The following is a 27155-nucleotide window of genomic DNA, read 5'->3' on the forward strand; positions in this document are numbered from 1 at the left end:
CCGGTCATTTTTTAAAAAAAAAAACAACAGTCTTCAGTTTTTGAGCCCTTAAGTTTCTGGGTGTTATTTCATTATTAGAAAACAAGATTGTGAGGAACTTTTTGTGCATTACTTTGAATATTTGTCCGGCATTTTTACCTTAGGGTAAACTGTAGAAAAGGAATTGTTGGGTCATAGGATGTGTAAATTTTGAAGATTTTGGTACATGTTTAGTTGCAGACTTTTCTCCTAACCTAGGTTGTTGACTTCAAAGTTGGTTTTCATCATGGTGTATTATTCTTGGGTTAGAAATTATTAGTGGGAGGTATGATCGAATTTGGTTTAATTGATTTCAAGTTGTAGATCAGTGTTTCTGAGACTTGACCTTTGGGTGTATGAGTTTGTAGAAACCCCTTCCATAACTCTCATAAGTGTTCTTGTTACATGTTTTTGCTTTTGTAGATTCTTTCTTGGACACTTTAGTGTGGAGATCAGGGTATGATAGAGACTAGGGGAAAAGAGTGTTGGTTGTTTTGTTGAATCATTATTTTATGGGAAGAGCCCGGAAATTTCTGTGGTCCCTTGTTTGTAATTGATGTTCAACTTTTTAGCCATCTTCATTATACAAGCTAGCACCGCAGATGTTTTCTTTCTTTTTTTCTTTTTTCAGAGGCTGGCTGGTATGGGGATCTGAACCCTTCCTTGCCCTTGGTGTTATAACACCCCCACTCTAACTACTTGAGCTAACTGGCTAGCCCCTGCAGAGATGTTTTCAAAGTTAATCATTTCACCAATTATTCTAGCTAAACAGGGTTTTCCTGTGTAGTTGTAATTGCATACTTTTGAAATACCAAAAATGCTTGTGAAAATATTTAGACATTTCACTTAGAAGAAAAAAATCTAGTTTCTCAGATATGTAGATTTAGCAAGGATCTTGTGTAAAAATAATCTAAGTCCTGTTAATAATCCAAAATGTAGATCATTAGTTTAGTTATGGATGCTTATTTAATTTTGTGCTAAAGCAGTGTAAGAAGCAAAAGAAGGGCATGGCTATCCTTAACAGAATTTTACATTGTAGATGGGAATGTACAATCAGGGTGTTTACAAGGCTCTTTATAAGCAAGCACATGTTAATATAATTAAAATATGGTTTTAATAAAGTGATCTTATTAATCAAGGTGATTTGGAGGAGGAGGTTGGAAGAATTTACCTGAAATACTTTAAATCCTTGTTTCCTCATTTTAGGATTACATTTTCTGTGATTGAGTTGTCTATTTAGAAGATTAAACCCATTTCAAGAAGTCTTGGAGCTGGTCCTTGCCTTGAGGAAATAGTGGCCTGTTTCAAGAAGCTACTTCTGATCTAAGAATCTACCCAGCATGCCTAATCAAGGAGAAGACTGCTATTTTTTTTTCTATTCTACATGTACCAAAGTAAGAATTGGCATTTGTACATCAGTTCTTTCTATAGTTTCCTTAATAAAATTGGATAAGGTTTTCCCAACATCCTAAGCTGTTTTTATGTTTTGTTTTGCTCATCTGTTTATTATCTGCTGTCAGTTTTTTAGTAAAAGATAGCATACTAAAGAGAATTCATTGTTCGTTTTTTTCTGTTCATTTATATATAACTGTAATTTCCCCATGTTCTACAAAAGTGAAAAGGCCCGTGGCATATAGTCATCATTCAGTGTTCAGTATTACAGTCAGCCCTTCATATCTGCAGGTTCCACATCCTCGGATTCAGCCAACTGTGGATCAAAAATATTCAGGAAAAAAAGAAACAAAAAGTAACAATACAATAATAAGGGGTGGCTGGTTAGCTCAGTTGGTTAGAGTATGGTGCTGACCCCAAGGTCCAGGGTTTGATCCCTGTACCAGCCAGCCGCCAAAAAGAAAAACCATACAGTAAAAAATAATGCAAATAAAAAAAAACAGTGTAACAACTTTTACATAGCACCTACATTGTATTATAAGTAATCTAGAGATGATTTAAAATATACAAGAAGATTGCATAAGTTATATGCAAATACTATGCCATTTTATATAAGGGACTTAAGCATCCAAGGATTTTGGTATTCAGAGGAATCTTCTTGGAACCAGTCCCCCACAGATAATGAGGGACAACTGTAATCTGTTCAGAGTACCTTTGGAATTGGGGCTCTTTGATCTATGGCTTGTCAACTTTGACTTTATATACTTTGTATTAAAGGAGTGGGCGGATTGTATTATACTTGTAGAAACTGTCATGGGTTGAATTTGACTTCTTCTAGATTTCCTGCTGAGTACTAAGAATATAAAGCCATCTTTCTAAATATGCTTTTGCATCCTTTTTGCTTTATCTTTGTCAAAACTTCCTGTTTTTCTGCTTGATTCTTTTGCAGTTCTATTTAGGTATCTGCTGTTTTCATTAGTCATAAGACCAATTCTGTAAATTTATATGTTACAAAAATTTTTTCTTAAGCCATCCTGGTGCTGTGTTTAAATGGTCAGTTTTGAGCAAAACTCAGAATTTTATCTATCTTACATATAGCAGTTTGCACAACAGTAACATTTTGTTTCAAATATTACCATTTTATAAAGTATATACTGAAGCATAATTGTATTAATTCATTATACTTAAATCATAATCTATTAACTTTTCTACCAAAAGCTAGAATCATACAAGTCAGGATGTATGAAAGAGTTTTGAAAATGAACTGTGAAATATATTTTTAAAGAGTACCTAACATTCTTTCTTATTTCTTTCAACCTCATATCTCAGCTTGTGTCACTCATGTTGTCAGATCAGATGAAGGGTACTGTCAAGAAATAGGTTATAGGAAACTATAAATTTGTTGCCTTCAGATGTTCTTGTCATCCCATCTCGGTTGTTTTCTACCTTGCCTATTTTTCCCTACTCATTCGTGCTTGTCTAGATTCCAGAAAACTCTTTGTTATGGCTGTTTTACCTGGGATATAACACAGTTCTTTTCTGTGTTCTCTTTTTGCTTAAAGGGTGACAGCTGCCCATTCCGTCACTGTGAAGCGGCACTAGGAAATGAAACTGTTTGCACATTATGGCAAGAAGGGCGCTGTTTTCGACAGGTGTGCAGGTTTAGGCACATGGAGATTGATGTAAGTTTTCAGTTTGCATTATCATAATAAGTAGTCTGGGGTCATGGTGGGCTAATAAAAAGTATAGGGACAAAAGTGACATTTTGTGTTATATTAATATATATTTATTATAATGTGAGTTAATTTATTTAATGATCCAGTGAAATTTCTAACATTATTAATGCTTATTTAATACAGATTGAATATTCCATTTCTGAAATGCTTGGGACCAGAAATATTACAGGTTTCGGATTTTTTTGGATTTTGGAATACTTGCAGAATATATACCAGTTTGAGCATCCTTATCTGAAAATTGGAAATCTGGAATGTTCCAGTGAGCATTTCCTTTGAGTAGCATGTCGGCATGCAAAAAGTTTTGGGTTTGGAGCATTTCTAATTTTGGATTTTCAGATTAGGAATGCTCAACCTAGGCTGGCTCCATGGCTCACTCAGGAGAGTGCAGCGCTGGTAGCGCCAAGGCCGCGGGTTCGGATCCTGTATAGGGATGGCCGGTGTGCTCACTGGCTGAGCATGGTGCAGACCACTCCGTGCCGAGGGTTGCGATCCCCTTACCGGTCAAAAAAAAAAAAAAAGGATGCTCAACCTACATCTAAATGTTATGGAGCAAGAATTGGTATATATATATATTTTTTTGGTGGCTGCCTGGTACAGGGTGGTATAATTTTTCTGGATGGCAGTTTGGTAATATAGCTAAGCTTTAAAAATATATGTATATTTCAAGAATATTTATCTGTATTTCTTTTTTGTTTTAAAACAATTGTAAACTTAGAGAAAAGTTGTAAGTACAGTAAAAAAAAATTTTCGAAGCCATTTGGGAGTAAATTACTGACATTCCCTATCACCTCTAGGTACTTTATGAGATTTCCTAAAACGAAGAAGTACATTCTTCTACATACTCATAATACAACCATTAAAGTTAGAAAATTAACATCTATATTAGTTCTATTTAATCCTCAGATCCTATTCAAGTTTTGCCAGTTGTTCCAATATTATACTTTATTGTAGAAGGAACAGGTTGACGTACAAATGTTGCATATGGTTGTCATGGTTCTTTAGTCTCCTTCAGTTGAGAGCAGTTGCTCAGTCTTCCTTGCCTTCATTGGCCTTAACACTTTTGGTAATTATAGGCCGGTTATTTTGCAGAATGTCTCTCAATTTGGGTTGTTTGTATTTTCTTTTTACTAAATTAAGTAAATGTATCTTTAGCAGGAATATTACAGGAGTGTTATTCTTTCATTGTATATCATGTGGCATACAATTTTAATTTTCCCATCACTGGTGATGTTAATTAACATGGATCAGTTGATTAAGATGGTATCTGCCAGATTGTTTCACTATAAAGTTTTTCTTTTTGTAGTTAAGTGTTTTATGGAGAGATACTTTGAGACCCTGTGAATATCCCATTTCTCATCAAACTTTCAATTCTTTTCCAGTTACTTATTTGTATTAGTGTGAGCTCATGGTTTCCTATTTTGTTTAATGTGTTGTTCTCTATTTCTATCATTACTTATTTTTTATGCTCAAATTGACCTAGATTTGGCATAGAAACCCTTCAAGCTGATTTTTGTGTCTTGATTTTCTGTCATTCTTTGAGCACCTCTTTTGCTTTTTGGCCAAATAAGATTTTTTAGGCTCAGCCTGTACTTTTCCTAAACTCCAGCCTGGAATCAGCCATTTGTCCAAGGTGCCCTGGTTCTTTTTAGTGAAGAATGGTATATAGCAACTAAGATTTGGGCTGCTCCTTGTGTGTCATTGCTTCAGGTCCTCTCAGTGGATAGAGCTAGGGAATATATAAATGTATATACATTTATTACTTTGTGTCTTGAAAATCATAAGTTCACATAGACGCTTCCAGGTCACCAATAACACAGGGTTTAGCCTAGGCTTCTCCTTTTCCATACCTGGAACTCTCTTCTCTAAAAGCGAGAAACTTGGTTCCCATTATCCTTAATACTTTGACTTATTTGATCAGTCCCCTAGTAGGTAAACCAATATTGTATCACAGCCTCTTCCTTCCTTCCTTTCAGGCTCTGACATCACATGAGACACTGCCTCCACAAGGACACCTTTCTCACCTTATTTTGACTCCAATACCCTGTGTCAGGCCTCCCTCCTTTCTCCACAGTAGGAACCCCTTCCTCACCCTGCTTGGACCCCAACATCCACAGTGTTTGCTCTTTTCACACCCTTGGGCTCTGATTCTCTGTGCTGGGCAGCTTTCTTAAGTGACATACTCCCCTCACCCTGCTCGTTCTGTGACACTGTACCAGGTTCCTTCAGGAAAACCCTGCCTTCCTCATCGTGCTTGGCCTTTGATGCCCATTCGAGGCTGACCCTGCATGAGTACACCCTCCTCACCCTACATTGGGATCCCTTCTGCACAGAAGCTTTGCTCACCCTGCTCAGGCTCCAACACTTGTTAGGCCACCCTCCTGCACATGTCCTCCTAACCCCTCATGGATTCCGACTAATCGTATGGACACCTTTGTCATCTTAGGCTCCAATACCCTGCTCTGGGCCACCAAGCCCTTCTCTCCTACAGACGAATGCCTACCTCCCTCAGTCCCATCTAATGATTTCAGACTGAATTGTTAAGAAGGGGATGGGAAAAGAAGAGACTAAATACGCAGTTTGTATTCCTGGGGGTCATATCACTATTCCAGACTGGTTCCAGATTTCTAGTTTCTTAACTACATTCTAAGCTGCCTGTCTTGCAAATAGCAAGGAATTCACTAAATAAATTGAGAAAGACTGCAAATTTTGAAAAGTCATGTTGTAACATTGGTGGTGGAGTGTAAATTGGCACAACTCCTATGGAGGGTGTGTCAGGGTCTCTAAGAACACCTCTTCGTTTAGAGATTCTCTAGAATGTACTCACAGCTAAGATTTATTACAGCAATAGAGTAAGGATACACTGTTGGATCATAAGAGAAAATGACACAGGAGGAGTTTGTGCGGGTTTCTTTGTGCTAATTCCCTCCAGTGGGAAGTCCCTCAGAGACTCAGCGTCCAAGGTTTTTGTTGGGGCTAGTTATGTGGGCACCTTCTACCTGACATGTACCAAAGTTACTGACTCCCAGAAGGAAGGCAGATATTCAGCATAAACCATATTGTTTGCACAGTCTAGGCACAGTGAGCCTCTCCCCTCTTGCCTTATCAGTTAACTGACTGGGAACATTCCAAGAGCCACTTTCCCAGATGCCAGCCAAAGGCCAACCTTGCAAGTAGGCCTTTCTAAGGATAGCAATCTTAGAGCTACTATTTTAACTCTTCTCTGCATAGAGGTTTATTTGGCTGAATCTCTCAAAAGAACTAAATGCTTATACCTTTGACTCATATGTACTTATGTACAAAATACATGCAGAATTATTAATCGCAGCATAATTTGTAATAGTAAGATAGTGGGAACAACTTAACAGTTCTTCATTTAAAATAAATTTTGCTACATTTCATATAATGGAGTGCTGGGTGCTACTGTAAATAATGAGAACCAGTTGTGTATCTTTGGACCATGTGCTATATTGCTACTAAAAATTTAAATAATCATGTAGGAAGATATGTTGCTAGATGAAAAATGTCCAGATTTATATGGAATACTTTTATGTGTATACATTAATGATTTCTTTTTTAAGTAAAAAGAATTCTGTGCCAAAATAAGTGATTCTCTTTGGGTAATAGCATAACAGGCATTTATTTCCATTTTCCAAGTTGTCTTTATTGCTCATATATTACTTTTCAATTAAGAACAAAATTTGATAAGTGTATTAAACACATCAAATAAATGTGTTGTGACTCCTGTATTTAGAGGGTACTATTACAGAAGCCATTCGGTAGTTTGAAAATTTGCTTATAGGAAAGAAGTAAAAGCTTAAGCAAAGACAGACCCAGGAGCAAGAAAGATTGGCATTAGGTTCTGCCTTAAGGAAGAAATGATTAATTGTTATTGCTGTCTGAAAAATGATGGTAGCTATTACAGCTACCTTTTGGGTATGGTAGAGGACTAATAAATTCAATCTGGTTATTTAAAAGGCAGAGGTATTTGCTGTACTTTTTTTTAATTGAATCATAATTGATTATACATATTTTGGGGGTTCACATTGACATATGTTGATCAAATCAATATTACTAGCATATATATTGTTGTAAATCATACTTATAGTTTATGCCTCCTGCCCCGCGCTGCCACATTTACCCTAGATTTCTTCTCTCCTTCTGAAAGAGTAATAGTTACTCTGTTGATTTGTTGCCTAGATGATCTGTCTGATGCTGAAAGGTGTGTTCAGGTCCCCCAATATTATTGTAGAGCAGATGCTTCTTCTGTCCCTCTGGAATGAGCTTTGTGGAGATAGATATCCTCGTCTTTTCTTTGGTCTCTGCTGGTGACTTTTCTTGTGTCAGTGCACTCCAGTGTCTGGCAGACCATCTGCACAGTGGTTGTGGTGTCTAGCTGCTTTCGCGGCAGCTGTGGTTACTGTGGTGGCTGTGGTGGGCCACCCACATGGAGGTGATGTTTTTAGCATGCTCCTTACCTAGTTGGTGGTGGCAATGGTGGTGTGCCTGGTTGTTGAAGGGGGTCTGGTTTCCGGCCCCATACCTCAGGACCCCAGGCGGGCCCTGTGGCACTGGTGGTGTGCCTGGTTGTCCGCCCTTTTTGGCTCAGTAGCCCAGGGGACTTCTGGTCCTTCTAGTTGTTTTAGGTGTTCTTTGGCGAAATGAGACCTTTACTAGTTAATATCAAACTTTGTCTCTGGGTTTGAGTACTCTGTTTCTTCTTTCAGTTTTGTGTTGGATTATTTGCTGTTCCCACTGCTTAAATTCTGCCCTGGAACTCATTTGTTGTCCTTTGCTTACTTCTAAAATGGCGGAAATTCCTGTGGGGACCAGTACTTGAGCTCTGTGGTTGAGCTAGATTGCTGCTTTGCTGTTGATTCCTTGGGGAAGGCTTTTTGTGCAGCTCGGGTTTTAATGGTTGTCTTTATGGGACTTCCAGTTTTAGTAAAATCCAGTGCACCTGTGTTGTGTAGAAACACTGGTCTGGGCCTGAATCTTTTATCAAACTGCACCCCATGCAATTCTGTATTCCTGACCAGTCTTCTCTGAGTGGTCCTATGCTGATTGGGGGCAGATCAGCTGTCCTTGCTGTGTCCCAGTGTTCTCCCGGTGGGCCTGTCTCCCCCACCGTCGGTGCTGCAAACACTTCCTATGGGACGAGCTGTATGCTGGTCCCTTGCGATGACTCACCGGCCTCTGAGTGGCTCCTTTTTCAGTTGTTGTGGCTCCTTGCTCCTATGTGGGTCCATGGGAATCCTGTTAGTAGTCTTGCTGGCCTGGGGGCCACGAGGGCCCTCTTCTCCCATGCCACCTCCGTGCATCTTCATCCGAAGGGCACAGTTGTGGCTTTTGCCGGCTCATGCTCCATGCACTCAGCAGCTCCAGCCTGGAAGCAGCCAAGGCTTGAAACAGTTGGAGAGGTCTTTTTTCCTCTCATCATGGCTTCTCCTGCCTTCATGCACTCTGTAGGTCTCTCCTCTTCCCCTGAGCTCTAGCAGCCCCAGTTTGGCTGTCGTTGCTTTTTAATAGTTGTAAATTAGTTGATTTGTGGGAGAGAATGACTCTGAGGACCGTCTGTTCCTCCATCTTGACCAGAAGTCTACACTTTTTAAAAACAGATAATCACGTATGTAGCAATAAACTCATAAGTTTTTTAAAACATAGTTTTTGCCAAATCACTGTTCGAAGATGTTTAACTAATTTACACTTCAATTAGCAGTGTATGGGACCGCCTGATTGTTCCACATCTCTTCTAACCCAATGTGTTATGCTTATCAGTCTCTCTGTTTAGTAGATTTTGCTCTTTGCCCTTCTTGATACATTTAAGGATCTTTTTGTAAAGGTCATTGTTTCCCTGTTTCTCTCCTCCATATATTTAAATATCTGAAGTAATGCTGCTGTTTTTTCCTGGGTTTTTAAATCTTAGGCTGCTTATTATGATGAGAGATCCAACACAATGCAGTGTATTAATCAGAGGTTAGTTACTCTCCAGAAGTGCTTTTTCCTTTATTGGACTATTTATTAAACTATGTATAGAAAAGTGCCCAAATCATAATCTTATAACTTGAACAGTTTTCACAAAGTGAATATACTTACCTGACCAGTACCCCAGTTCAAAAAATACAGTGCTACCCCAGTTCAAGAAATACAGTGCTAACAGCATTCTTCCCCCTTCATCCCTTCATTGTCACTAATAACACCCACAAAGCTAATCACCATCCTGTCTATACTACTGTAGAGAACTTGACATTTTTATCTTTACATAAATGGAATCATACAGGATGTGCTGTTTTGTGTCTCGCTTCTTTCATTCTACATCTGTGGTGTTAAGTGTAGCAGTGCGTATTCCTTCTCATTACTGGATGGCATCCTATTGTACACTACAATGTTATTTATCTATTCTAGTATTGAAGTACATTTGAGTTGTTTGCAAAATTCTGCTGCTATTTCAAATAGTGTTGCTTTCAACATTCCTTATGCACATCTTTTGGAAAACTATGTAATGTATATATTTCTCTTGAACATGTATCCTATGATCCAGCAGTTTATTCTAGGTGTGCGAGTATTCTTTTTTTTCCCATTCTCCTTTATAAGAGTGAGATAGCTTGGGAAGGATACAAACCATCCTTAGTGTGTTACGTGTGCATCTTTTGAGAAGTCAAAATGGGAAAACTTTTCTCAAAGCCTTGGGCTCTCAGATTCAAATAATAGCTGCAGTTTATTGAGTCTGTTCTATGTGCTGAGTGCTTCATATATGTTATTTATTCTTCATAAGAAACCAATTAGATAGCTACTATCATTACTATTTTATAGCTAAGGAAAGTGAGGCTTAGAGGCATTAAGTTGTTCGAGGTCACATGGCCAATAAGTAGCATAATAGAGATTCAAACCCTGTTATCCTTGATTCCATAATCTTAACTACTATATCTGTCCTTCTTCTCTAAATTATGTGTAGACATTTAGGGGTTCCAGGATGCTTGTAAGGAGGAAAGAATAGCAGATAAAGTGCTCCCTTCATCTCTCTACCATGCCTAAAGTATGTCTCTTTCTGCATCCTCTCTTCTGCTTTTTAGCAAATTGTCTCATTTGCCTCAGATTTTTGAGATCTACGTGAATTTTGAAAACAAATTATCAAATAATACAGTTCTCACTTCAGCTTTTATTTGAAAACAATGTGTTTTTCCTTCTTACAGAAAAAACGCAGTGAAATTCCTTGTTATTGGGAAAACCAGCCACTGGGATGTCAAAAACTAAACTGTGCTTTCCATCACAACAGAGGGCGTTATGTTGATGGCCTTTTCCTACCTCCAAGCAAAAGTGAGATCAGTTTTTAATTTTAAAAGAATATTTACTGTTAAATGTTATTATTAAAGTACTTTTTATACATTGCCTTCTTTCATGCAGTCTCGTAAGAGGGCAGTATTATTTCCACTTTACTGATGAGAGAACTAAATCTCATTAAATGATTTGTACATGGTCATATAACCAAATGTTTCTTGGCATGCCAGTTTAGATTACTATAACTTATTTCATTTCCCATTTCCTTAGACCCATACAGGTTTTCAGAAGAAACTTGATTCTCCAAGGCAGGAGTTGATAAATCTGGCCATCCACCTGTTTCATAAAATAAAGTTTTATTGGAATGTAGCCGTGCTCATTTATTTACATATTTTCTATGTCCAGTTTTATGTTACTACTGCAGTGTTGAGTAGTTGAGACAGAGACCGTATGGCCCACAAAGCCTAAAATATTAACTCTCTGGCTCTTTATAGAAAAAATTTGCCAACCCTGCTCTAGGCTGTTTTTTAAAATAAAACTTACACTCTACAAAAAGCTAGTATTTATTTCCAAAGTCCCTTTCAGAGTAATTCACTAGTGGAATTATTAGCCATTTAAAAGCCACATCTGCTATGTGATTAAAATTTGTTGGCTACATCTTTTCACCTCTAAAGGAAGAGAGTAGGCTCACTGCTTTCTGGTTTGGATGAAATAATGTTATCTGCTATCTTTTAAGAGTTATTTTTTTTTTAGCAAAAAGCCTAGAATTTCAATATTAAAATTAAATGTCTAGAATTTGCAAGTAGGTACTAAGCATTTAGCCTTCTGTTCTATGTTTTGAGTGCCTTTGACTGTGTTTATTTACAGTGAAGAGTTATTAAAGCACATTTTACCTCCCTGTGAGTTCAGACTTAAATGGGAAAATCAGGTAAATAGACATAAGGAAAATGCTCCACATTTATTATAGATGGACAGATTTTTGATGAGTTGGGATTACTGTATCTTCTGTTTTTAATTTGTGACTGATTTTGTATTTTTAGCTGTGTTGCCCACTGTGCCTGAATCACCAGAAGAGGAAGTGAAGTCTAGCCAGCTCACAGTTCAACAGAATAAATTGTCTGTCCAGTCTAATCCCTCCCCTCAGCTGCGGAGTGTTATGAAAGTAGAAAGTTCTGAAAATGTTCCTAGCCCCACGCATCCACCTGTTGTAATCAATGCTGCAGATGATGATGAAGATGATGATGGTAAGTTTTAGTTCTTTCTTTAAGACAGGTTCACGTAGTGAATCAGAATCAGAATTAAAGTTCTAGACCTGTTTTTAATTGTGAATTTGCCTTAAATGTTGGCATATAGATCAGTTTTCTGAGGAAGGTGATGAGACCAAAATACCTACCCTGCAGCCAACTCCTGAAATTCATAATGGATTACGAGTGGCTTCTGCTCGAAAACCTGGGGTCAATTTAAAGCAAGGTAAGAGTGTGCTATATTGGTGCTAAATTTTACGGCACTATTGGACGTGTCCAAAATATTTTAACTACCTTTGAAATTTAGTTCACAATCATTGATCTCTTCCTCTGACCTCTTTCCTCGCTCATACTACACACATATACTTACACATGCTTTCTCTTGATATTCAAAAAATGTTTGAATGCCTGGTGTGTACAGATAAAATGCAAAGGTGAAAAAGTTCCTTATGTGATTTCTATTTGGGTTTCTTAGGTGAATGTTTGAATTTTGGAATAAAAACTCTTGAGGAAATTAAATCAAAGAAAATGAAGGAAAAATCCAAGAAGCAAGGTGGTAAGTCGTCACAAATTTTGGCAAGGATGGTTGTGTGTTGCTAGAGAATAAGAATAAGGACACCTCTGGAGGCAACAGCCATAATGAGCAAATAGGTTTTGATTTCCGTGGCTTGTAAAATACAACCTTATTTAAATTATGATTGCAGGGCCAGCCCATGGCTCACTTGAGAGAATGTGGTGCTGATAACACCAAGGCCAAGGGTTCAGATCCCTATATAGGGATGGCCGGTTAGCTCACTTTAGAGAGCATGGTGCCGACAATACCAAGTCAAGGGTTAAGATCCCCTTACTGGTCATCTTTTAGGAAAAAATAAATAAATAAATAAATCATGATTGCTTTTTTAATTCATTGCAGCTGTGTTTCAGAGCTGTTCAGAGCTAGGCACATATAATAAAGAACCTGAAAGAACTTACATATCTTGGGAGATACAACTCTAAAGAACACTATATAAGAACCATATTGAAAGAAAAATGTTCATTTTGTAGTATGAGTTCTTCCTCAAGAACTGCTAGGATTTTCTTCTGGAGCTTGCCTTAACCTGGTTAATAAACATTTCCAATCCTAAAAATTATATAGTGTGAAATGTAGTATATATAGAGACAAATGACTGGTTCTAAGAACCCTCATTAAAGCTTGTTCTATAGGAAACTTGGAGTTATATTTTGCAGATGATTAAGTTTAGATGGAAAAGGGTGAATTGACACACATGCTGGCTAGTGTACTTCTGGGGTTAACTTTAGGATAGTGTCAGACTTACTGTAAATAAAAGTAGGTTGAGTGCCTAAGCCGCTCAAAACAATTTTATATTTTATTTTCACATTGTGCCAAAGGCTCTCCCTACCACTACCCCATTTCGCTGTAGGCAAACAAATGCAGAAAGGCTGATTGACTTGTAGTCATATAGTGGTGTGTATTGGACTTAACTGGTCACAAAAACAAAATTTCTTGACTTGAGAAAGCTTTATTTTCCATAAATTATTTGCTGTTTTTTGACTTGCCTTATTCAGAGGGTTCTTCAGGAGTTGCCAGTCTTTTACTCCAACCTCAGCCCATTCCAGGTCCTGAAAAGGAGAATGTCCGGACTGTGGTGAGGACAGTGACTCTGTCCAGCAAACAAGGTAAGGTATAGGTAGGTCTTAGAATTGTCAGGCTTCTACTTTTATATAATTGGGAATGCAAAATCCGTGGGTGATTTTTTACTTTGATGGACTTGCAGGAAGACATTAGTCTGTTGATTGAATATGGATGAAAAGAAAAGTTTGTGCATTTGACTGTACTAGTTAAAATGTTGAAAGTCTTATTCAGGCAGCCCTCACATTTATGTATATTTAATTTTTAAATTTACTGTTTATACACATTCAGCAAATTTATTTATTTCCCATTATGGGTGAACCCTTTGAGTTGAAGAAAATTGTGAAAGCCTTTCACTTAATAGTTTTAAACCTAATAAGGGATATCACAGTAATTAATTATAGTACACAGCGAGTAATACTTAATGATAGTATAGTGTACAAAAAATATACATATATATATTTATATATGTTAGTGGCTGAATGGTTTGGGGATCTGAACCCTTGACCTTGGTGTTATAACACTGTACTCTAAGCAACTGAGCTAACTGGCCAGCCCCAGTATACAAACATATTTAAATGTTTGTGCCATTCAAACAACAAAGAATCAGAAGAAAAAGAGCTCACAATTCTTGCTGGGGTGACGAAGAAAGTTATATAGGAGAATTAGCATTGGAATAGTGTACGATTTCATTGAACCTCTCAAAGTGCATAAACAAAAGTACAGCTTGGATTTTATAACCAATTGGTTAAGAACACGATCTGTATCCTTCTGCTTGGCCACTTTTAATAATTAGTACTGTGCTATCACTTCCATTTGGGCTGTACATTTGGCTGTTTAAATTATTAATGCGACAGTCTTCCTTAAGACTGAGACCTGATTTTCGAGAGATCTTCTGTGTGAGCTCATACTAATATCAGAACATAATTTGTACCCATTAGTAGTTACTGAATACAGAAAGATTGGCTAATGGTAAAGAAATTGTTTTTGCCATTTCAGAAGAACCCTTGGTTAGATTGAGTCTTACCGAGAGATTGGGGAAACGAAAATTCTCAGTAGGTGAGATAAGTTTTATGCATATCTTTTGTTTTCTGCTTGTTTGTGCATTAACATGATACCTTCTCCAAACTCCATTTATACATTTATCCTGTCAGTATTGCCTGTCCTCCTGTATTCTTGGGTAAAGCACTTAGAAAATTTCCTCATGTTTTTTCATGTATACATTATACCTTTTATTGAAGTTACAGAAATTTAGTGTTACAATTTAGATTTATGATCATGACCAAGTTTTTAGAATGTACTAGGTTTAAAAAACAGTAAAGAATTCCTCTGTTTCTTTAGGCAATTTATTTATTTATTTATTTATCTCTCTATCTATTTATTTATTGCAGTTATCTCAAAATAAAAAGTTTAATTAAAAGATTTACATATCAAAACTGATGCAAGTTCTTCTATAAGTTTTGAAGTTGGAAGCTTATTTTTTATTTTTCTTTATGAGGCTGTCTTCTTTACTTGGTTGGCTTTTCTTCAAAGGATTGTATTTTTCAGCCTCTTATAGCTGTGGCCCTTAAGAAGAAACATGCTGATTATTCTCTTACACTGGCAGGAATACCAGGAGCCCCAGCTATGCTGGGGAAAGAGAAGTAGTTGATCCTGCTCAGAGAGACTCTTTAGACAAATTTAAATGTGAGATTTTTAGAGTGGTAAAAAGTGTCTGTTTAGTAGAATTTGGGTTCTTCAATTATTGGTGCTATTTTATGTTAAGGGAATTACTTTACAATATTACTGAATTGTTGTGTACCTTCCCTAATGTGTCTAAAAAATTTCGAAAATCTTTTCTAACTTCAGAGGTTCCTTCATACTGTTTTAAATGTGCTTAAAATGAAACCTTATCTTCATTTTGTCTTTTCTTTGATACTATTCTCACTGCCCTATCTTCAAAACTGTTCTGAACTTAGTAATATTTCAAGTGTCAGTCAGAAAATGTGAATGTATTATTGAATCAATTATGTAGTTATTGCCATAAGTAATACAATGTTAGTGATTAAGTTATGCCTATAAATGAAGTAAATCTAATATGAGATTTGCTGTGGGTCACTGTCAATTTCTACTCTGAGTTTAACATTTTCTGCACTGAGCTCAGAGTCAGAAAGGTTTAAATTACTTGCCCAAGGTTATATTCAGATGACTACATTATAGATTATTCAATCATTTCTGAAAAGAAAGCTTAGAAGAGAACACAAATGAGGTAATCTTTAGAAATCTCTTCTATCTGTATTTCAAGAATCAATACCAGTTCTAGATTTTAAGAGCACAATTTGGTTATCTCATCATGTATTTAGAGCATAAGAAAGGCCAGGTTTCTAAAAAATGAGACTTTCACCTTTGATAAAACTGATGTAGAGATTTTAAGTTAAAAAAAAAAACCCCAAAAAACCAAATAAGCTATTTTAATGTCAGCATACATGTAAACTTTGTGATTTTTGGTTTCATATTTAAATTATAAATGTAAGGAAAGAGAAAATTATACTCTGTGTAGGGTCTTTTCAAGTTTTAAATGAGATGCTACAAAGAATATAACTTCAGTCAAGCAATCCAAAACAGTTTTTAAAAACTGGTGACATTTAAACAACTTGTATTAAACAGTGTAATACAATAAACTGGAGTCAGGAAACTTAAGTTACATCTTGGCTCTATCACTACCTAGTTGGTGACTTGGCTAAGATACAGAATCTTTGAGAACTTTAGATTTCCTACCTGGAAGTGAAGAGAAGGACTATATGTTCTTCCTTTCATAGGAAAACTTGAAATTTTATAGTTCTTTTACTGTCCTCTTTATCATCCCAGGTTTATTTAACATGAATCTGGGGGCCGGCCCGTGGCTCACTCGGGAGAGTGTGGTGCTGATAACACCAAGGCCATGGGTTCGGATCCCATATAGGGATGGCCGGTTCGCTCACTGGCTGAGCGTGGTGCTGACAAACCCCACGTCAAGGGTTAAGATCCCCTTACCGGTCATCTTTTAAAAAAAAAAAAAAAAAACAAGAAAAACCATGAATCTGAACTGGCCAGTTAAGATTTTTTTGGTACATGAAGATTTTTCACATTTCTAATTCTGAACTTCAACCTCACCCAGGGATTATGATCCTCCATTTGTAGTTTTAGTCAGTTATTTGGTAAATGTTCGTTTGTGCATTCTAATTTTTTGTCCCTTCTCCTACTCCTTTTTTCTGGGACATTTTTACTCCTTCTCTAACGTTGAGCTTTAAGGAAACTGGTGAAAGAACACGTCATATAAATGCAGAAAATTTATAGAATTATTCTACGTTGTCTGCTGTTGCTTATATTTCTTGACCTTGCTGAGAATTGACTTGAAATGTTAAACTAAGTTTCCTGTTTGTAGGTGGTGACAGTGATCCTCCATTAAAACGTAGTCTTGCACAGAGGTTAGGGAAGAAAGTTGAAGCTCCAGAAGCTAGCACTGACAAAACACCAAAGAAAGGTACCTTTGTTCTAATATACTTGTTTCTTGAAATGTTAACCACTATGGTTTGTCATTTTTTGTTCAGGTAAATTAGGTTATTATCTCTAGTGTGTTTTATTCATTTAACAAACATTTGAGTGCTTACTGTGCTAGATTCTGGGTAGTTACCATTGAACAAGATAAACATCACACTCCTGAGAAGCTTGTAATATAATGGCAGGTAGAAATACTTATAAATATTGTGATAAATTCTGTGAGAGAAAAAAGTATGTGGTGCTATGGTAACACATAGGATGGGCACCTAATATTACCATCTGTTAGGGAAAGGTTCACAGAGGAAATGATGTTGAAGTTTAGACCTGAAACATCAGTTAAAAAATTAGCCAACTAAAGCTGGAGATCCAGGTTCAGAGAAAGTAATCCCTGCAAAGGCACAGAGCTAAGAATGCATGATGTGCTCGTGGACCTGAGTATGGCTGAAACATAGAATTGGAGTGAAGAGCATGGTGACTAGACAGGAAGGAGGAACTGGGATCATTTGAGTCATGTTAGAGAGTTTGGGCTTGTCCTAAGGTATTAACAAACCATTGAAACAGTTTAAGTAGGGATCAAGGGCTCACATTTGCATTTTAGAATCATTACCTTGCCTGCAATATGGAGAAAGATAAGAAGGGGACAAGTGTGCTGGTTGGGATTTAAGTTAGCAGCCTGTTCAGATAATCCAAAGAAGAGGTAGTGGCATAGATTTAGTGTTTTAGAAGTTGATGTGGAGAGATGTGGACTAAGTCATTAGATGTTTGGGAGTTAGAATGGTTTATAGTTGAAGGAGAGAAAGAAGTTAAGAATTGGGTTCTTTTCTCCCCCTTATATGACTTGCAATGAAACATTGGGATTAATTACTAAAGAATAGGTGTTTTTTCTTATTGTGTTTAGTTTTAACTTTTCTTGAAGATAAAAAGCTTTTCACTTTTCTTCTGACCCAAGAAGCTTTTATGAGTAGACATTCCTGTTTGGGGGCTTCCTTGCATTCTCAGAGCAGGCAGAAGTTATTCTTATTTTGCCAGATTCCCTTCCCCCTTGCCTATCAGTCATATTGATGATTCTTGTAAACTAAAGAGCATATTTCAAATAGATTTAGGGGGGAAAAAACCTTTTGATGCCAATAAGATTTCAGAAGGTTGTGTAGTAACAAAATTATTTCCCTGAATTCAGTAGTTTTTGCTTTTTAGATCTAAAAAGGTTTTTTTTTTTTTTTTTTTTTAAAAAAAAGCTTTCCGGAATGCTCTAGGGAATCCATGATTCACATAAATCAGTTCTGTGGAGAAAAAAAAAAAAGCTTTCCGGAATGCTCTAGGGAATCCATGATTCACATAAATCAGTTCTGTGGAGAAGGAAAATTTAAGACCTTGAGAGATTTTTTTTTTTTTTTAAAAAAAAGCTTTCCGGAATGCTCTAGGGAATCCATGATTCACATAAATCAGTTCTGTGGAGAAGGAAAATTTAAGACCTTGAGAGATTTTTTTTTTTTTTTTAAACATATGCATTAGAAGAGAAGTATAGCCTAATTTGTGGACTTTGAAAAAGATATTTGACCTATAAGAAGTCTCAACTTTTGGCTTTTGAAATTCATTTTACAGTTCTAGTATCCAAGTCTCTGAAGGAGCGATTAGGCATGTCAGCTGTTCCAAACAATGAGGAGGCAACAGGTAAGTAAATTCTAAGACCAAGTTCTAATATTTTTTTCTTGCCATAAGAGTCTGCTTTTTCTCTGATTTACTTATTGCAGTTAAGTTAGTTAGGACTTATGTTTTTTGTTCTTTGTGGTTCTCTTTTTTCAATTGTGAGATATAACTACATAAGTGTATGTATAGATACAGTTTAAGGAATAATAAGATGAACATCCATATACTCAAACATCTATTGTTTGTAATGCCTTGCTGGATTCATTTTGATGCTTTTTTGTGTAGGATTTTTAATTTTTATATTTATATTTACAAATGATGTTAACCTATACTTTTCCTTTTTTATTCCATCCTTATCTGATTTTTATATTAATCATAAAAAGGGGGTGTAATATTGGACATTCTTATTCTTTTGTAGGCAACCAGAATTTATTCTCCATAAATTTTTAGGATTTTCTCTTTATTTGTCCCTGTAGCTGCAGCTTCACTATTGTGGATCTAAACATGGATATTTTTGTTCATTCTGCCCAGTATTCTGGGCCCTTTAAATCTGAGGACTTGTGTTCTTTAGTTCTAGAAAATATTCCTCTAATTTCTTTGAGTATGTCCTCCCTACCTTTGTTTTTGTCTTCTTCTTATGAAATTCTTCTTAGACAGATGTTGGAATTTGGGGACATATGCTCTATATGTCTTTTGACTTTGTCTTTATATTTTCCCTCTCTTTGTTTTTTGCCTCACTGTCTATGAGCTTTGTTCAGCTTTGTTTTCTAGGTCACAAATTGACAAATGTTTTTTCTGTAAAGGGTCAGGCTTTGTGGTCCACAGTCTCTGTTGCATTTACTCAACTCTGCCATCGTAGTGTGAAAGCAGCCATATGTGACATGTAAATGAATTATTTTGACCATGTTTCAATAAAACTTTATTTACAAAATTAGGCATTGGTCAGATTTGGCCCATGGACTATCGTTTGCCTACCCTGTTCTAGATGGCTGATTTTGGACCAGCCTTATCTTTTTTATTATTCAGTACTACTAGTGAATTAATTTTGGCACTTGTGTTTTTATTTTACAAGAACTTTTTTTGTTCTCTGATTTCTCCTTTCACAGCCTGATTTCAGGCTGTTTTGGGGCTTCTAATATGATTTTTTTTTTTTAACTTTGTATGTGTATATTATTTTGGCTTCTTAACCACTTTTCTTTATTTTGTTCATTTTTAATGTTGTTTTTCCATAGTTGTATCTGACCTGGATTTCCTCTGTGGTTCAAGAGGCCTCTTTCCCAAGTACCCTCTCCTGACTGCGAGACTTGATTTATCTCTGGCTAAGTGGGGAGGCTATACTAAAAGGCAGCTTGTTGTGATTGCAGGTTAGAAGGCTGGGGACCCATGCAGTTGCCACAGTTAAAGACTTTATTGTCAGAGTGGGAGTAACTTTTCTTTTTCTAGCTTTGTTTATTTCCTCCTTCCCCCTCCCCCCTTTTTTGTCTCCTTGGCATTTGTGAAACCCTAGAATTTCCATGCTCTACTTCTCTCCATCCTCTAACATCCTCATAATGTATTCTTTTTGGGCAGACTGTCTTCTTTTTAGGGAGAAGGTTGACTGGCCCAACTGTTCTATTGGTAGTCCTTAAATTTCTACCCTTAGAGTTATCCCGAGCCCACCATTGCTTTTCATACTAGTTGACCTAAGTTTGGCAGTTTCCTTTGGCTCTATTGGGAAAGAATAGGTCTCACCCCTACAGTTAAAACTATTCTTTTTTCCACTTTTCTATAAATTTGGACATCTGTTTTATGTCTCAGAAATTCAAACTATTCTTGTTTATTCTACATCACTTCATTATTTCTTTTCTTAGTCCTTCAGAAGTTAGAACAGTCCTATCTGTAAACTGAAATTTGCTCTTTATTTTAAACAGATGTAAAATGATTAACGTATCACTAAAAATAGCTCTTCAGTTGCATGCCAGTCCTTAGGCCTTTTCCATTTTTCTTCTCTCTTGTCACCTGTTTTACCTCCTTTCATCCTATAAATACACTTCCTCTGAAAAGTTTCCCATAACCAATTCCTAGACAAAGGTAAGTATTCTTGCTATATGTTCCTGTAGCGTTATACTTCTTTATCAAAGCAGTTATTATTACCATACTTTGTTGTTTAATTTTTGGTCTGTTGACTGAAGACTACATGTGGACAGAGATTGTATTTTGCTTACCATTATATTTCTAGTACAGTGCCTAGCAGATGTTTATGTCTATGAGTGAGTGGAAGAATTTATTGCTATTTTTATTGATAAGATTTTTAATGACAGATTTCTTTAATTAGTAAGTGGCTTTCAAGTTTCTCAGGAATAAGCTTCCGAATAGAAATACAAATCAGAAATTTTTGCCTTCTAAGTTTTCCTTGAGGGTCACTGCCTGAAACATGCAGTTACCTAATATTGAAATTCAAACTGATGTTATACTTTTGATCATTTTAATTGCCTGCCTAAATGATACCTCTCTATTAGATGGTCTGATCCAAGAATAGAGAGATCACAGTTATTAAGAGATGAACTCTAAATACAATGATATGTTTTTCCCCCATGAAAACAGAGAGGGTTAATAAAGTTGGCGAGATCCATGTGAAGACATTAGAAGAAATTCTTCTTGAAAGAGCCAGTCAAAAACGTGGAGAATTACAGACTAAACTCCAGACAGAAGTACCTTCAAAAGCAGATGATTCTACTTCAGGAACAAGAAACTCCTCCACTATTCGAATCAAAACTTTCTCTGAAGTCCTAGCTGAAAAAAAACATCGGCAGCAAGAAGCAGAGAGACAAAAAAGCAAAAAGGATGCAACTTGCATCAAGCTAAAAACTGATAGTGAAATTAAAAAAACAGTGGTTTTGCCTCCCATAGTTGTCAACAAAGTACAGTCAGAGGAGCCTGCAGGTAGAGCAAAGTCTATGCAGGAAGTGCACATCAAGACGCTGGAGGAAATTAAACTGGAGAAGGCATTGAGGGTGCAGCAGAGCCCAGAGAGCAGCACCAGCTCCCAGCCTCAACCTGAGGCCACTCTGGGGACAAGGCGGCTGCTCCGAATTACCAAACGAACAGGTAACAAGAGAACCTGGTCTGTGGTATCACTTCCTGAGATAATATTCCAAAGGACAGTGTTCCACAGGATTTTCCTAGACTTCTTTGAGAACTTTTTTTTTTACTCAGGTAACTTTGAAAACCACTGTATTAAATGAATTAAGCTGTTTCTTTACAGCAGCATATCTAGACCTTTGACATTTTACTGTGCATTTTGAGACTTTATGAGGATTGGTATTTATCCACAAATTTATTTGTCCTATCTTATTACTTTCATTAAGAACAGTTTTGTTGGGCCGAGCCCGTGGCGCACTCAGGAGAGTGCGGCGCTGGGAGCGCAGCAGCGCTCCTGCCATGGGTTCGGATCCCATATAGGGATGACCGGTGCGCTCACAGTGCTCACTGGCTAAGCGCGGTGTGGCCGGTGTCAAAAAGGACAAAAAAAAAAAACAAACCAATTTTGTTTAACTTCATCTGTTATAAAGTTGCAGCCTAGGCTGACCAGTTATTAGCTCAGTTGGTTCAAGTGCCACCTTGTAACACCAAGGTCAAGAGTTTGAAGCCCCGTACTGGCCAGCCACCAAAAAAAAAAAAAAGGCCGCAGCCTAAATGAAACAACTAATGATGTCTTTAATGTGAATATAGGTGCAAAAGAAGAGAAGAAACTTCAGGAAGGAAGTGAAGTTGCTTCTCAGAGCACTGTTACTAGAACAGAGACTAAAGAGGTGAGTTTATTGATGATCATTGTATAGTTTCATTTATGACAAACAAAGGCTAAGTTTATGGTAAAATGTGCTTTTTATTTTTCACTTATAGTAAAAAAAAAAAATATTTTTTAATTGGCCATTAATATTTTTAAACTGAGTTATTTCCCCTGCCTTTGAGAGTTATGCTGTGTTTTTTCAAAACTTGGGAATTTTTATTTTTTTAAAAGCACTAACAAACCCTATAATTCTGCAACTGAGATGTAACCACCATTAGTTTTTTCATGGATTTACTTCAAGCCTCTTGTTTATATATGTATGCATATGAACTTGTTTATTGTTTAATTCATGTTTAGAATATAATTGAGAACTCTTTAGTATATCATTTTGCAGCCTGCTTTAACTTTACCATATTAATAATTCTTTAAGATGTTTGTTTTTTACTGGCCACATAATATTTTATTATATAAGTATGTTATGTGAATAATTAAGAGATGAACTTCAAGTACAATAACATGTTTTCCCTCAGTGAAAACAGAGAGCGTTAATAAAGTCTGTTTCTAGACTTCAGATTTTGTTTTACACAATAATACTGGCCACATAATATTTTATTATATAAGTATGTTATGTGAATAATTAAGAGATGAACTTCAAGTACAATAACATGTTTTCCCTCAATGAAAACAGAGAGCGTTAATAAAGTCTGTTTCTAGACTTCAGATTTTGTTTTACACAATAATAAATAAGATAATATCTCTGTATATAAATCTTTGTGCAAGTGTCTGAAGGTTTAGAAGTCATTAGTATTTGACTTAGGGTCATGGTTTTCTAGCCTATAGAATCTGGGTATTTTATTGTTTCACACATCTTTCATTCTACTCTTTAATCTTTAGCAGGGTGTTGTCTATTTAATATCAAGTATAGAACTTTTTTCCCAGGTTCTGGATCATGTCAAACTGCTTAACTTAGATGGTAACCCAGTACTTTATAAATAATAATCATCACATATGCATAGGTTATTAGAGGTGTTAGATTTTAATTCTGTCACGTAAATTTTTCCACAGGCTTCAGGTGAGACCATAGCAGTTGACATCAATAAAATCCAAGTCAAGAGATGTGAGACCATGAGAGAGAAGCACATGCAGAAACAGCAGGAGAAGGGAGCCTCACAGAAGGAAAAATCAGTCTTGACACCCCTTCAGGGAGATGTAGCCTTTTACAATACCCAGGTGGCCGAGAAACCAGCACTCACTGCTGTGCCAGGCATCACACAGTACTTGACCAAGCGGCTTCCCACAAAGTCATCCCAGAAGGCAGAGGTAGAAACCTCAGGGATTGGGGACTCACTATTGAATGTGAAATGTGCAGCGCAGACCTTGGAAAAAAGGGGTAAAGGTGAGTGTTTTTTATAGTATATCTTGCTGTGGGATATCAAAATTATCAAGTTTCAGTAACTGCCTGGCAACAGTTGGGTTGCATTTCATTTGCCTTGAGTATAGGCATAGTACTGTATAGTAATATTTCTGATATTATTATACAGAAACAAAACTAGATGAATTTCTTCCTCGGAATTTAAGATTACTGTTTAAAAAGTTTTGTGGTACATCTTTCCTCTTATTTTGAAGAAGAGAAACACCAGAGAATAGAACAGAAACAAATTCAAGAGCCATGGAAAGGGGTTATTTGAGCATGTATATCTATGTGATGACCACCTGTAACACAAATTGCCTCTGGATCATTTTCAGTCTGTATTTATTTGTTAGTTTTTTATTTTTTGTGGTATTTCTAGTACTGAAGGAATTTTGATATTCTGAGTTTTCTCCATGTAAAAGAGAGATTATTCTAGCTGTTAATAAGATATTTTCTGTCCCTTGTAGCTAAACCCAAAGTGAATGTGAAGCCATCTGTGGTTAAAGTTGTCTCATCCCCCAAATTGGCCACCAAACGTAAGGCAGCGGAGATGCATCCTGCTGTCATTGCAGCTGTGAAGCCACTCAGCTCCAGCAGTGTCCTGCAGGAAAGCCCAGCCAAAAAAGCAGCTGTGGTAAGAAGTAGCTCTATTTCCATGGTGCTTTAGTCTCTCTGTGGTAGAAGGAAAGAGTAAGTCTCTATTAGCTCTCTATCTATATCTGTGTGTAATACTTGTTGCAGTTTACTAAGTATTTTAGTTGTTTAGATTGTTACTATATTTCACATTTACAGTAGACACTTGTGAAATATCAGGACAGGATTTTTTGAAAGTTTATTTTGGGGTGGCAAAATATTTTGCTTATTTGTACATCCAACTTTTAGGTTATTGATTATTAGATTCCCAGGTTTAAAGAATGTTGGCCATGATTTTAAGAAAGCAGCAAACGAAAATGAATATGCTCAAATAAAAAGGCTTATTCTCCCACTGAATTACCGTACTCTTCTTTTTGTAGGCTGTTGTCCCACTCCTGTCTGAGGACAAATCAGTCACTGTGCCTGAGACAGAAAAACCTAGAGACAGGTAATACCTTGTAATTCTTTTTAACCAAACTTTAGGCCACTATTACTGTTTATGCTCTCTAGAGAATAACACAGATAAATAACTTTAAACATTTACAGTTTAGCCATATCTAATAAATCTGCTGAACTTCAAATTAATTGCAAGAAAGCATGAAATTCTGGGTTGTCGTTGAAACTCCTTTAATGCTGTTGTTTATATTTTGCCTATATCTAAAAGATGTTAATTAACACTTGGCCAAATTCTATTTTTTTTCTTTTTTTGGCAACTGGCCAGTACAGGGAAGTAAACCTTTGATCTTGGGGTTTGGGCACACTCTAACCGGTTGAGCTCACTCTTTGTGTTGGGACTAGGTGGTTCAGCCAACTATTGAAAAGGGGCAGTTTTCTAATAATCTTTTTTTCTTACAGTCTTGTGCTGCCTGCAACTCAGTTCCCTTCAGATCTCTCACCTTCGGAGGTATCTGGCCCTTCCTCATCTCAAGTGGCCACAAAAACTCGCCGACTCAGTACTGCCTCAACAGGAAAGCCCCCTCTCTCTGTGGAGGATGATTTTGAGAAACTAATATGGGAGATTTCAGGAGGCAAATTAGAAGCTGAGATTGACCTGGATCCTGGGAAGGATGAAGATGACCTTCTGCTTGAGCTATCAGAAATGATTGATAGCTGAAGGTGGTAGTGAGAACACTTAAAAACAAACAAAAACTCACCAAAAAACTGGACTTAGTTTCATCTATTATAACATTTACCTGAGCTGATCATTTCTTTAGTCTAGAATTTGCCCCAAATCGGAAGTATACCTCTGAATTATCTGTATATGTCCTGGATTCCTTGGAGTCAGATTTTTAGTCACTTGATAACCATTTTGTCCACTTGGTGCCATTGTTTAAGCATCTTTCAGAAAAAATTTCTGTTGTACCTTTCTCTCCACAAAATAGAGACTAAGAGGGAGATAAAGTGAAAGTGCAAGAGAACTTAATGACTCCTTGAGGTGTTTGTCAGTTTTGACTTTTTCCCCCTTTGTTGTATTCTTTCTTTTATGTGTTGTCTTGATGTACTTATATTACCTGAGTTGGAAATGGATGAAGACAGCTGCTACCATTAAGGACCAAATTTCATGCTACCACTAAACGAAAAAAAAAATCCACTCAGTCTGTGTTAAATTGTATGTCTTTTTAAAAGGTATTTGGAGATTCACCTAAGCTTTAATGAGGGCTGAGCAGCTCAGGAGGCCTGTAACATGGACATAACTCTTTGGACCTGATTTTGATGCTTCTGCTGTTCTGCAAGCCTCTGAAGAGCAATATCTAATTTATTATTACTGTAATTTTTTTAAGGCTTTAAAGTGCCTCAGGGATCCCCTGAAACTAATTTTCTATTTCTGGGATTCCCTGGATTCTTTATAAGAGATGGCAAAATGATTAGAGGAATTCTTTAAAAGTTGTCCCTTCTCTTAATACTTGCCTCCTACTGGCACTGACATCACAGGGACAAAAATTGGTTAATTTGTTATTTCTAACTCTCCCAGCAAACTCCTCTTGTATTTATTTGGTGCCCTTTTTTAGCCACCTGAGAGAAAAAAATGAACTCACTCAAGCTGCCAATATTTATCTATGGACCATAGCAGTACACTGAATTGTACTGTAGCAGGGATTTTGAGATACTCTGGAGGTGTATTGTATACCTTCCAGTTTTCTTCATTTCTGAATTGAAATTTTGTTTTCTTGATGTTGGTCTCCTTCATATCACCTCAAGGTTTAGACGTGTGAAAGAGCAAATATGATGGGGATAATAGTCTTAGAAGGAGACAAAATTGTACATAATTGGAAGGAGGAGGAAAGGAGTATTTGTCCATTTTGATATTTTGCTGTAGGTGGCCAGTTTTGTTTCTCATCGGGAAATCTGACCCACCTGTCGTGTTGGCTCCTAAGGAACTGCTGTTGTAAGCGGCTCATCAAGAGTTGAACTTCATGTAGCCTTGTTGGGAATATGGAAAAGGAAGAAAGCCACAGGACTGCCCATTCGGTCTTGGGAAGACCTGGATGATTCTGCACAAGCAAAATGACTTGAAATTTATGTATAGACACACCTCTACCAATCCATCTTCAGCCGACTGAATGTTGTATGATAGCCCTTCTCCAAAGCAGGGGTGGAATGTTCTGGTTTCACCACAGATTTTCTACTCATTTCATTTTTGGAATCAGCTTATAGATTCCAGGTCCATTTTGTATATAACCTTTATTCTTTTGCATTTTTAAAAATAATTTTGTTTCATATTTAAAGCACTTGTATTAGTCAATGATTCATGTTCAGCATTATTTGAACCATTTGCCATTACACAAAGAGAAATACTTATTTGTGTTTTAAATAAAACTGATGTAGGAAAGTCTTAATGTTGTGAGTTAAGTAGTCTTACATCATTTCAGCCTAGGATCCA

General features: G+C 36.6%; 1 protein-coding gene across 1 annotated transcript; it reads left to right on the forward strand.

Moving 5' to 3' along the window:
• The first annotated feature begins 1201 nt into the window (after positions 1-1201).
• Positions 1202-27111, forward strand: ZC3H11A (zinc finger CCCH-type containing 11A). The gene is made up of 16 exons (XM_008592256.1): positions 1202-1412; positions 2973-3092; positions 10337-10460; positions 11462-11665; positions 11775-11891; positions 12141-12221; positions 13232-13342; positions 14295-14354; positions 16699-16797; positions 18417-18485; positions 21045-21548; positions 22173-22252; positions 23296-23626; positions 24109-24275; positions 24655-24722; positions 25130-27111. The coding sequence occupies exons 1-16, from the start codon at positions 1359-1361 to the stop codon at positions 25386-25388; spliced, it is 2448 nt and encodes an 815-aa protein (XP_008590478.1). The 5' UTR covers positions 1202-1358; the 3' UTR covers positions 25389-27111.
• The last annotated feature ends 44 nt before the right edge of the window (positions 27112-27155 follow it).

This window comes from Galeopterus variegatus, unplaced genomic scaffold (genome assembly GCF_000696425.1).
Source record: "Galeopterus variegatus unplaced genomic scaffold, G_variegatus-3.0.2 Scaffold7714, whole genome shotgun sequence".
NCBI lineage: Eukaryota > Metazoa > Chordata > Mammalia > Dermoptera > Cynocephalidae > Galeopterus > Galeopterus variegatus.